The following is a 13594-nucleotide window of genomic DNA, read 5'->3' as shown; positions in this document are numbered from 1 at the left end:
GAGCGGGTGGGCAGTGGCGCGAGGAGGGCACTAAATCACGTCGCCGTTTGCGTAGAGCACGTCGAAACGCTGACACCGGTTGACGCGCGAGCTCCTCGACAGTCTGATGGATCGCTCCACTACACTCCATTAAAGCTGGATGGCCGGCTGGCGCGCTGACATAACAAACAATTAGTCACAAAGGTGCCCATGAACCCGAGCAAAACCTCTCTGCATTCAATCAAAGACTCTCCTCATGACTGATAAATAGTCTCCGATGTCAGCGCATACAGTAATGTATGACACGGAGATCAGGTGGGTCCATTTAAAGCCCATTTTTGTTACAGCCAGAGATTACGGTGATGGATCCGTGTAGATTTGAGTGTTGCATGCAGCATGGGCCATGACTACACAACTATTGTGATTGTTTCTTTTATGTATTATATATTGGTCGACGGAACGTTGTTTAAAAGTGACTAGCAAATAAAATACATGCATTCCTGTGTCGACATCATTGTTGACCATAGGACAATATTTTAATCAGATGAGAAATACTGTTAATTGATATGAAGTTTAGTAGGGATGTAACAATCTACCATCAGCCGATTCACAGTGAGCCGGTTGTAAAACGATTATAATATTTGACGATTCAAGCCGGTTGAGATGTTATTTGAATCGCAATACATGTTTTGAGCAGCAGGGGCTGCTGTCTAAACTGCAAACTTGGACAACGTGGATATGCTGATATTTCTTAAATGTAACAAAATCCAAGAAAGCACTTTTGTATTATTCATTTTTTATTTGACTTGTAGTTTTTTTTTTTGAAATTGCAGTTTAATTTTGTTATCTGACAAAGATATTTCTATTTTACAAAGAAATATGAACATTCGAGAAATAATAAAAGTTAAACTGTTCATTTCTCATACGTCTCAACTCATTTTGTAAAAGACGTTTATGAACAATTCATATCGTATGATCAGTATCGGGAATAGCATCGCATCGTGAATTGAGTAAATCGTTACATCCTTAAAGTTTAGACTTCCAAGCAGGGTTTGGGACTTCTAAATTAATTTTATTAACTTACTTTCCTCTGATTCATAAATACATGTTGGTCAGGGTTGGGTTGGGGTTATGATATTTTTCTATAGAAATGTGAAACATGTCTTGGCAAAATAAGGTATACTCACATTCTCTAGATCTTGAATGCGGGACAACTGGCATTCATAATCTGATCCGGAGTGAACGTGAGTGGACCGATAGATGGAAAAATCAGCCTGAATCTTTACCAGAGTCTCTTCCTGCTCTTCAACCTAGAATACAAAAGAAAAAAACATAAAAAGTCATCCATAGAATCTGGTCAGATTAAAACTGAGTAAAATGAATCACAATTTTTTGTCCTTTTCGACATTGCACTAGGATACACAGCCAATAACAGCTTGTGTATTTCAATGACGTGGAGGTCAATGCAACATTAGTTTGGAGAGCACAACAGTGTGTGAACCTGTACACAGATCAGTCTCTATCAGAGTTCTATCTAGCTCTCTTCAGAAGGTGATAACAGGGCCTAATGTCTGTTAACTTCCTCCTTCTGAGAAAGATAAATCAGTCCAATACAGTGCTGTCTGAACTAAAGGGAATCTGCGCTTAGTCAGGACTGATTAAAAACCGCTCCCAAAGGGGCTCAGACTTAATGAAGATAATATTTCATTATGCCACGCTGTCTGCTGTTGTTCGGAGAACGATTTCATAAAAAAAGACGAGCTGCAGCACAGGGAAGCAAGTTTATAAAGCAGATTTTATACACGGTGGTAATTCAAAGTGCTTTTTACAGGGACAAACCAAAGAAAGGTTATTCGTAAAACGAAACCAGGTTACATGAATTCATTTAGCAGACGCTTTTATCTAAAGTGACTTTACTTATAAAGAATTCGATATTTTGCATTAAGATGTGCTCAAGGTTACGTTTACAAGTACTTATGCCACACAGCCAAAGAGATTTTTTGTTTTGTTTTTATAAATAACAAATCAATAGCAATGCTAACTAAGATAATGTGCAGAATAAACTCAGGGTATTGCACTGAAGTGATAACGGGATGCACATAATTATTATTAGACACTAGGGATGTAACAATATCAAAATCTCACCGTACGGTAATACCTCGGTATAATATTTATTGCAATATTTAAATGACATATGATGACTTGGTTACATGCCAAAAGCTTCCTCTTTTCTTTATCCTCTAATCATAACTGTTGCTAAGAGGTATTAGTTATAGTATGTAATGGATCAAATGACCTAAAAATAAAATAATTACACCAAACGGACCTTGCCAAACATTCTCTATGTTAGGCCCGGAAGACCTATAGTTTCATACAGTCATGTGACAACGATAATATTCAGAAAATTTTGCAATTGCGATAACACAATATCGATAATATTCTTACATCCCTATTAGACGCAAAGTATTGATTTGAAAGATTGTAACAAACACAAAACTTCTGCGAGGAAATGTTTCCTAAACCTGTTATCTGGCAATAACTTAACTTTGGATTGGCCAACAACTGGCCAATCAGAATCAAGCATTCCCGAGTGTCATAATAAATCAATTTAAACAGCTGAATGTGAAGGGTTAGCTAATAAAACATATTGTTAAACCACAATAAGAGATACAACAGTCATTTTGTTGAAAGTTGTGTGTTATAATGTAGAAGAGATGGAAGCCACAGGAGGCACAGACAGCCCAGCAGGTTTTAGGCCCTTTAAGGGAGTGCACACACACATACATGGGTTCGGGCAAAGACGCGGGTGAGCGGCTGAAGGACGCGCGTGTGTGTTCTGAGGTCTTAACTGCAAGAAGTCAGATCAATACAGTGCATGTGAGCGTGATGCTTTGAGCTCGCTAATGGAGTTCTGAGAGAAGCGGTCGAGCCGGGCTGGAGGAGCTGCAAGGAGAAGAGGGAGGGAAGGGCATCAAAGCTGGAAGATCACACCTAGCGTCTGCTGTTTCAGACAGAGGTGACTGCACCGCTGAGCAGTAGAGACGATCTGTCCCGCTACTACTGAGAGCAATGCCCATTATTTCAACAGACCCAGCAAGCTCTTTCACTTAACGCCAGCCCTACACCAGTGTTCGCTGAGGAACAAGCGAATAAAAACAACTTCAGGTACACTTAAACACCGGTTGCCCGTCTGTAACCCAACAACCATGAATCGATAACAACTACAATTCCCAGAATTGCTAAAGAGAGACTGTCAAAGCTGTCTGGCCTACCACGTGACATGAAACACCTGCAGATGTTCTCTTCTCACGTTGTAGGAAGTGTGAGGGTTTTGACCTGGATCAATATGATCTAGTAAAGAACGCTTGAATGTCTCCAAGACTCAGATTTGCTTTCGCACTTGTCGGCCGACTTTGATTCGCTTCCCTGTTGTGTTCACACCTCAGGCTGAACTAACAAGCCACTTTTCACCCGCAAGCATGGTAATTAGGTTTCATTTGGCTTGAAATGATCTCCGAACAAAAAAAGTTTGTAAAAAATGTGTAACTCGAGTAGAAAACAAGCACGGTCGGTCAGTTTTATTGTGTGGCACATTCATGGTTCATCAGATGTGTGAAAGAACAGTGATTTAAAAAAAAATGATGTCATCATTTACTCAATGGTGGTCAAGAACAGTTTGGTTACAAGCCTTCTTTCTCTGTGTTATGACTGGAATACACTACAAGACTTTTAAAATCTGAGAAACTAGACATCATACACTAACAGACTTTTATAAAGTTTCAGATAGAAACGCACAAACTGATCAAATCTGCAGACTTTCTGCAACAAGTCCTGACTGAAAATCTGGGCAACATCTGAGCAAAAGTCTTGTAGTGTATTTTAGCCCTCAAATGATGTATACGGGTTTGGAACATCTTAAGGGGGGGAGGTAAATGATGACAGCATTTTTATTTTTGGGTGAACGGTTCCTTTATTAATTATCAACACTTAAGACTTTAACGTTAATGTAGTCAATGTTTAGGAATATGGACGGTATAATTGACACTTTCCCTTCAAGTATTTTCGTTTCAGTACATAAGAACAAATCAAAAATTCATGGCCACTCTGTACTGTTGGTACACTGAATTATTGTAGGTCAGTTATGTGCAGAAGTCGGTTGTGCTGACCTGACGTCGAAGGCTCTCATTGGTGTCCTGTCGGGTGCTGATGAGCACCTCACACTCCTGGGCATGTTTACGGCTGTGCTCCAGTTCACCCAGCGTGTCTCTCAGCTGCTGGCTCAGTGCTGTGAGGGCATCATCTCCGCTCTCCAGCTGGGCCGAGTGTACCTGGAGATCCCCCTGCAGAGCTACAACCTGAGCTCTAAGACAGAGAATCTGCTCTTCCCTCTCCAACAACTGAGGATACGCACGAAACCAACATCAGAAGTCTGACATTCCCCACAAAAAACAAAAGATTTCGTAGTGTATATAAAAATACTACTGATGTTAGCGCTCAGTAATTTCTAGATCTTGTCTTAATTTAGCAACAATAGTGATGCTACAATTTACACATTTTGGCCAAAGTGAGCTTACGCTTATACCACGACAAAATATCTGCAATTAAAAATCAGATTTTTAAATTTACTTTTTATAGGTGTGTGTTTAGATAAAATTATAATTTTTGTTTCATTCAACAATTTTTCTCCGAAATTTCAAATAAAATGTTTAAATTTGGATTTATTTGCAGAAATTAAAAACTGGAGAAACATGTCCAGCGTTGTATTTTTTCAGACCTCAAACACTGCAAAGAAAACAAGCATTTTCACGTTCAAGCAATCCAACAGTTGTGCTTGTACATGTATTTATAACAAAAATTCAAAACATTTTTTTAATGTGATGTCCTCGATTTTTATCACAGTTTGTGTCTTTTCATGCTGTCAGTGTTTCACGTCACTAAATCAATACGGTTTTGTCATAAAAATGTGTTTCTGTAACTCCAACACTGAAGTTGTGTGCACAACTTGTGTCAGTGACACATACTTATAAAATGGCCACCTTGAATGCAATGCAAGTTGCTACATGCTAATGTAAGATACAAACTCAATAAATTCATGTTTTAAATATAATAAGCATCAGAGAATTTGTATTGCAACTATTTTAAAACATGGCATAAAAAGGTTAGATCAAAAACAACACTGTGCATCACTGGTGCAATCCAGATGAAATTCTGAAGAAAACATCCAAGCGTAAATGTAGTGCCAACCTGATGGCGGGCCTCTTTCAGGTCCTGCTCCTGGCTGTGCTGGGTACTCTCCAGTTGGGTGATCTTGTTAAGGCAGGCCTGGTACTTGTGTGTGTGAAGCTCGAGGGAGTCGCTAAGAGGTTGTAGTCTGGCCTCTGCATCAGTGGCTAACTTCTCAGCCTCCAATAAACCTGCTTTCAGGTGAATCAACTCTGTGTCCTGACTGCAGAGGGCGGCTTCCCTGCAGGACACCTAACATAATATTAATAATCACAAACATGTTTATATTTAGAAGTTGTGATCAGGTGAGACTGAGGTTAGCTGTGCTGTCTCACCTCTTCATCCGTCTCTCTCTGCTGTCTGTGGGTCGTCTCCAGCTCTCTGCACAGATCCTCCAGGTTACCTCTCTGCAGCTGTAGGCGGCCTCGTGTGCTCTCCAGGTCTTTCCTGAGGTCTTCAACCTCCCTCGCCTGGCTCTCCTTCTGTTCCTGCGCCTCCTGCCGCCATCGCTGTACTTCTCCACGCAGCTCACAGAGCTCCTCCTTTTGGCCTCTGCACTGAAACATAGTTAAAAAGAAAACATGGAGATGCACACCGACTGTTTCAAAACCTAGTATGTTTACACTGTTAATAATGTTTATTATAAATATTAATCTGAATAAACAACACTTAAACCACTCAATACAGTTCATCAGTCTAGACCTACTGTACTGTACAGGTTTGCGCATGTTTCACGGTCTGTTCGGAGGCGACACCTCCAATCTGTTCGTTTCTAAGCTCACATTTATAATGAATGCTGGAGATTTGCAGACAGAAATCAGCGAAGCCAGTTTTCTCCCTGAAGCATATCCGCGGTACCTCACCGATAGAAGCTCACATTAGATTATTAGACTCCAGAGAGTGCAGATCCCAGATTGGATAATATTATTTTTTCCCCTGGCTGATGATGCATTACAAAAATAAGGAGCACTGTAACAGATGTCTCGCAGGGTGAAAATAATAAATCACACCGGCGACCGCGCGCACACATAGGCGGTATGGTTTTGTGAGTTAACTTGCATGATTTATTGGTTTTGATGAAAGCCCAGAATGGAGCTTCTCTTCTGTGCACTAAACTTCCCTCGCAAGCATCATTAAGACTACAGCACTAATTGTGTTGTTTTAAAAGAGCAGAACCTGATAATGACTCCATTAGTGATTCATCTACACGTCTGTTTCCACCCAGTTGAGCCGGGAGGAGCGGCGTGGATGTGCACACGGGAGACAGAGGAGAAAAACATCTGATGGATGAATTGAATAAAGAAAGCGAACAGCAGAAAGGAGAGATAGTGGTTTTATTTATGTCACTTTTTAAGATTGACCACCATGTTAACTCACAGATGTGAGTCTCAATCTGTCTTGTGCATACATATTGCAAAAAATGATTTTTATAATTGGTATTTTGTTCTGTTTGTTTTTCACTTAGAATATATTAAATGACTCTTATGATTTTGGCATATGCATTTAATACAACATAACTTTCAAGATTTATGAATATATTCATTCTCTCATTATCAAACACATGACTGGTGTTGCATGTTCTACTAGTTGATAACAGAGTTTAACTCTTCTAGTCGAAGTAAAAAATACATAACTATCTGTGTGCAATACAATTGTGTAAGATAGTAATTGTTTTTATAAAATTGGCGAATAGTTTTTTTAACCATAATTCTTATTAAAGTTTGTTAGATGTATGCATAAAGGGATATAGCCCCAACATAAAAACAATTTACTTTTCCTCATGTCATTAAAAACCTATACATGACTTTTTTGTGAAACACAAATAAGATATTTTGAGAAATAATCGTAATCATGTTCATACAATGACAGTCAATGGGGACCCATGCTGATTGGTTACCGAAGTTATTTAAAATATTGACTTGCCAATAAGCCACAATAAAAAAGATAATTTTAATATATTCTGTATTAACAACAACTCCTAACACTTTTTTCAGATGTTCGTAAGATCTGGAGTCAACCAGTAACCGAAGGTCAACTACTGGTTTAACAAGTATAAGCTGGTAGGAAGCGGAGGACAGTGGTGTGTTGTGCGGCTGCATGAATTACAGCACGAATCAGTGCTAAGCTGTGGTGTTATATTCTAAGTCCCTGTTTCAGTCCTAAACTCATCACAGAGACACCAGCCTGTGGCTATTACAGATGGGAACCAGTCAGCGAGAGAGACAGAGTGAGAGAGAGACAGGGAAGACATTTTTTATGGTGCTCTCTCGCTTCTTTCTCCGTCGCTGATTAATTTCTTACTAGATTGGTGGGCCGGCGGTGTTATTAGCATAAAATTTCCATGGATCCGACACCGCTATAAAACCCTGTCATCAAGTCACTTGTCAAACACACAATTTCAAATCTCATTTAGTTTCTAATATCGTTTTCATACGGGGAAGAGGGAAGGGCACGGGGAGAGAACGGAGGGGGTCAGACAGATACAGGAACGTGTTATGTAAAGGAAAAGCCTAGCCATCGATCATAATTAAAAGAGCGGCGCGTCGCCCCCCGATTAAATTTTTTGCAGATCAGCGTGAAGTGATTAGAATAAAGCAATAAGCTGTATTGCTTTTAATAGATTGCTGTTCCATATACGTAGCAAGGTTTCATAAAATGAAGTAAATAAAATGATATTTAGACTATGTAATGCGGTCAGCCGTTTACAAAATACCCCGATTTATAGCGGCTGGTCGGCTTAAAATTCAGCTCAGCCAATCAGAATCAAGTACCAGGACTGACCGTTTTATAAGGTGATCAGTACAGGATGCTTACGTTTTATTCAAGTGCTACCATTCAGTAACACAATGTTGACTAGAGGTGTGGGACTGTTGTGTGAAATGAATACGATGAGATAAAAGAACCTTGTACAGCAAAATAATACAACAAACAACAATAAATAGAAACGTCTTTTCCTTGTGTGGTGCTCGCAATAACAAACGTTTAGCATCTGATTCACAAATGATTGACTTGTGACTGACGTTTCTTTTTTCAGCAAATTAGTTCATGTTATTTATTTATGCTCACTATTCAAAAGAATGGTCTTCGACTTCCATCAAAACATCCTTAGATACGTTCTCCTCGGCTCTCTTTTCACATTTTAAACAAACATTCTATTTATTCGGAAATCTCACATTGCATTAATAATACGGGTTGCAAATGCTGTTTGTTGTCGAATTAATAAATGGCACACTGCTGCTAAAGATGCAGTTTTTTAATAGTATTTTGACACAAAAAAAGTTTCATATATAATACATAAAGACAATACGGGGGGCCAATTACAGGAGGCATAAAAGGAAGATTGTGTGAAAAAGACTATAACCAACAGGTAACACACACACACCCCTCTAATGAAAGCTCTACTGACTCATAAAGTCCAGCCACTGTAGCCCTTCAGACGTAGCAATAAAGTATGATAAACACAGTTTTCATAACACACACACACAGTCACCTAAGGCCAAACCGGACGCCACGGCCAGTGATTATAAATAACAGTGCTTTGGAGAGGCTGGAGTGAGGGGGGCTGTTTCAATTTAATAATGACACAGAATCAATGCAATTTAATCAATCTTCCCTAATTAAAAAAATCGATATAGTGAAACAATCAAGGTGCGTAAACAAGATTAAAATAAATGAAGGAACTCTGCCGTGAGCGAGGGAGGGTCTCATTAAAGCCAGTTAATAAGAATTGCACGGCTATGTGCGGTTTGTCGATGCAGCGGATTGGAAATAGTATGAACGTTCGCTCTTATGCTGTCATCTTATAAACACCCCTCAGCTAAAGACGTACAAACACTATATCTTTTCACATTACTCAATATATCAAGCTCTGTGTGATCAAATCATATTCTGTGTTCACCTCGTCTCTTTCTCTTTTGAGCTGGGCTGTTTTGTGATTGTTCTCCTTTATCGCCTCTTCTCTCTGTTTGAGGATCTCTTGAAACGTCATGTCTAACCCTGTCCGTTAGACATTACGTCCTGCTAGACAATCCACAACAGTCATAAGAGAGGTCTGATATTGTGACCAAATGATTCATTCAGGTGACCCGCAGTGAAATACGCCGCGGGCAGGTAACGGGTGTTTCTCACCGTAGCTGTTACTACATCATGTATTTTACATGGCTAGACTGTTTTATTGACCAATGAACATTCAGGACCGGAATCTGTTTCCTTATGTACATTAATGGTCGACTGATATCGATTCTTGCTGATGACTGATGCTGATGGCTAAACAGCAAGACAGTTCATTTCACGTCTATATGTACATAATACAATTTTCATTTGTAAATATATCGGCTTTCTGGTTTTATTTGAGAGGAGAGTTTGGAACAGGAAATCATATTGAACAGGCTCAGATAATTGCCCAAGATGGATTCAAGGCGGATTTTAACTCTAGAAAGGGGCACAGACGTTTCTTCTAAGAAAACTACAATTGTTATAGGTTTCAAAAGAGATCTCAATCATGTCTCGAAACATGCTCATTCTTGCCATAAAACCTGACAAAGTTAAAAAATGAATCAAAATTATAATTTATTTAGTTATGGGAAACACATCCATCTTTCGTAAAACATCTCTCTATAAACCACTCCATTATTCCCCACAGTTTAAAGTTTTTCAAGAAGAGTCTCTCTCTCACTCTCTCTATCCCTCAATCTATCTATCTATTCCCGTCTACTCATCTGTCCGCTCGGATTAAAATGACATCTCCCCTTGAGTCTTAGGAAATGCCACATGAAGCAGTCACTAACAAGCCTGACGTGCCCCTCTACGTGCGTGCGTAGGGGGGGCAGATCGAGGTGTGGTGGTGGTGGTGGGGGGGTTATTGGACGTGCCCTTCAGCAAAAATGAATTTTCCAATTGCAGTTAGTTCTGCCATGAATAAATAAACAAATGAATAATTGAGAGGGCAACATAAATAAATAACATCACAAACATTTCACAGGCACTCTTAAGTTTGGCAGATAACTGGGGCTGCATGCTAATGATAAAAAACAGTACACATTCAAGCATCCGATGCATTATTCACTGCTCGCTGGCTATGACAAAGTTCAAAATAAATTAATAAATATATATATTTTTTAAATTCTCGAGGAACTCAAAACATTCAGTCAACACTGAAGTGACAGCTTTGTCCCATTTAAAAACGTACAAGAAGACTCCGCCAAACAAGTAAGTGACCAAAGACACAGAATAAATAAACAAGCACAGGCTCCTGCTTTAATTGACGGGTTATACAAAGGTTCGCCCCTGAGCACACGGCACGAACAGGAGATGGGAAGCGTGTCAGGTCCATTTTTAGTCTCCTGTGTGTGACAGAGAAAGAGGATGGACAAGACAGCCCGTGTCCTTGATCCTGCCTGCTTACGGCCCACTGGGGCTTTTATTGGACTGAGATGAAATCTGAGGTTTCTATGTAAGCACCTGAGCTACATCTCAGTACCAAAACCAAGTACCAAGTTAATGTTGATAAGGTGCAACATTTAAGGTACTCATGGAGATTTTCTGGCTTCTCCAAGATGTCAGAGTTCACAAAGATTCATATCTGTTTCTCAGAGCTCACCCTGCAGCATGGAGACCAACAGCTTCTACCCACACACAGGTAAAGATATGTGGGAGGTCTTGGGATGGTGGGCGTATAGGCTACTGCAGATCAGGTTGCATCAGTAGGTCAGGGGATGTTTTTATAAATGTGTGAATCATGCCGGAGAATGTACCTGAGTGTAGCAGGTGAACTAGTGATGCTGTAGCAGAAACTGTTTTAGTTTTCAACTCTGTGACTTCTCTTAACCTGCTCTCTGTTTCTAAACAAAACATTGTACTGCAATTGTGAATTTCAATGGAGCAGAAGAATATTGACTAAACAATCAATAAAACTGGCGCACAGCTGATAAAAGCAAAAAGAACATTTGAAAAGGCAGAATGTACTTCAGGAACCATTATAACACTTCTAGATAGAATAATCATTATATTTAAGTGTAACAGTGCAAAAGATTAAAGTAATGAAAATACTGTTGTCAGCTAAGTAAAACAACTTTAAAACCAAAGGAAACTTCACCAAATGTTTGCGTCAGCAACATGAAAGCAGTAAATGGCAATTTTCTATAGTTCATGTGATTTAGCTAAACACTTATGAGTAGAAACACGTAAATATAAAAATACTATTAAGGCTGCACAATATATCGAAAATATTGAAATGTGCATGTCAAAATATTTTGCAAAAATATTGTCAGTTTTGTTTTGATGTAAACATGGCTGTTTCCTTTCAGAAGTGAAAATGTGATCGATCATGTAAAAATTGTATATTACAGGTAAATATATGTTATAATATATATAACAATATTTATTATATGAATAATTCCTCAATATATTTAAATTTAAATAGATTTTTCAAACATAGGCCCGGTTTCACACACATGGCTTAGCTGAAGCCAGGACAATGCCTTAGTTGACTTAAGATATTTATGTCGCTATTATAAGAATACATTGCATCTTGAGACAAAACAATGGCACAAACATATTTTAGGATATTTCTGGGCAAGTTATATTCAGTTAATACAGGTCAAACATTCATTTTAGTCTGGGACTAGCCATAATCCTCGTCTGTGAAATAGGGCCTTAGTGTTTTTGTATCACATTTTTTAGCAGGTTAATGGCATATCACACTTTTCATTAGTCCTAAATATTACAATGTACTGAAAAGTGAAGGATCGACTAAACGTTTTAAAGTTCTCATCATGAAATCAATAATTCGCTCCACAAAACACAACATGAAGCCGTATGTCATGCAGTATGGTTTGTATCAAGATTCAAGATTCAAGAAAAGTTGTGAAAAGTAGTAGAATTACTCCCTATGTAGTTTGCTACTAATTTTGCAATGTTTGTACAACCCTGCAAGTATTAAGGTCTATATGGTAAAATACTATGACGCAGTCTGTGAAAAAATATAAACAATCGGATTCATTTATCAATCTTACGTAGAAACAAGCACAGAAATATTTTTACGACAGGGTTCACGTGTGATTCATCAAACATTCGTATGCCGGCAATCTCATCGTACGAACGATCGTACCTTAATAAATGTGACGGGTGAAATCGGTCGTAATTTACATAACACGCCCCTATAAATTCAGGGTATAGACACCTCGCCCCTAGATTTTGCGACATGGAATGTCGTAATCCGGCCATAAAGAGGAACTTTTCCAATTTGGAAATTAAAGTTTAACCTTGAAAAGCAGGAATCAAAGGAAGAAAAAAATCTGTTTGGAAAGAGATCACTGTGGTCAACAACATTGGTGTAGTAATCCGAACACCAGCTGAGGTTTGTATTTTTTATTGGATATTTATGTTCTGTAAATATGACCGCAAATATTTTGTTTATTATTAGTGTTTCACTATTATTTTTACACTGAAAGTATTGATGTTGCTTTAAATTACTTTGGTTGTATAATGCATTTAAATATAAACACAATTAATCTGACTTTAGTCTTGAAAAACTTTGTTTACATTACATTAATGTGTTATAGTAAAAATGAATGTAGATATACAATTACAGATTATTTTTATGGCGCAATTACAGAATAATATTTATATGTAAATGCTTTTATACAGTTCCCTTCATTTAGGTGAAGAGAAAATGGTCTATGGTGGAGGAGACAGATGCATGTTTCTAAGAAGATAAATCTAATGCTGCTAACCTTGCAATTCAGGCTGCTTAAATCAAGCACACACAGTTTTATGTTTGCTTCATTTATTTTTTTCTTTTCAGATCTGTCAGAGGCAGGACCAGCGTTCTTCAGCCCCCACAAACCGACCTGACACCTGCCACACGAAGCCAGGCAACCTTGAGCTGTGACCCAGTGTGCGTCTTCCAGCTCATCGAACATCGCAGATCGCTCAAATAAAAACCATTAATGCATGCATGTTTTCTGTTTTCATTAAAATGCATATTTGTCAAACAAAGAGCTATAATCTTGCAAATAGGTAAACTTACCCATTGTAATTGATTATTGTAGGTTTTTAAATGGTTTACTTAAAATTGTGCATTTTAATTGGGGGTAAATTATCTTATAAGTAGCCTAACAGCTCATCAACGTTTTATTTACACCAAAGCACTGGTTAACCTTGTAATTTCAAACAATTAAATGATCATATAATTAGGCTAGAAAGGAAAATAATTTATTAATGTAATGAAAACAAGAAATCGCATGGGAATCTATTTTTACATTTGTTATACTTAATGAAAAAAAACCTGAATCTTTCTATTTGTCATTATTCCTTTTCAGTTATCAAAATGGTAAAGCGTACACAGACCTTCACCCTATCTCAAAACTTGCGTTAACGAACTGAGAGCTGT

General features: G+C 38.3%; 1 protein-coding gene across 2 annotated transcripts in view; it reads right to left on the bottom strand.

The window, feature by feature from the left end:
- The window catches only part of LOC130427330 (polyamine-modulated factor 1-binding protein 1), a 149096-nt gene that overhangs the window by 25112 nt on the left and 110390 nt on the right, over positions 1-13594 (bottom strand). For both annotated transcript variants that reach the window (XM_056754711.1, XM_056754720.1), the window contains exons 17-20: positions 5538-5759; positions 5224-5454; positions 4146-4376; positions 1167-1289 (exon numbers count right to left, since the gene is read on the bottom strand). In XM_056754711.1, the coding sequence (XP_056610689.1) occupies positions 1167-1289; positions 4146-4376; positions 5224-5454; positions 5538-5759 (807 nt within the window). The remainder of the gene's footprint in view (positions 1-1166; positions 1290-4145; positions 4377-5223; positions 5455-5537; positions 5760-13594) is intronic.

This window comes from Triplophysa dalaica, chromosome 1 (assembly GCF_015846415.1).
Source record: "Triplophysa dalaica isolate WHDGS20190420 chromosome 1, ASM1584641v1, whole genome shotgun sequence".
NCBI lineage: Eukaryota > Metazoa > Chordata > Actinopteri > Cypriniformes > Nemacheilidae > Triplophysa > Triplophysa dalaica.
Note: the sequence above shows the minus strand (reverse complement) of the source record. Positions and strands in the feature narration are given on the sequence as shown.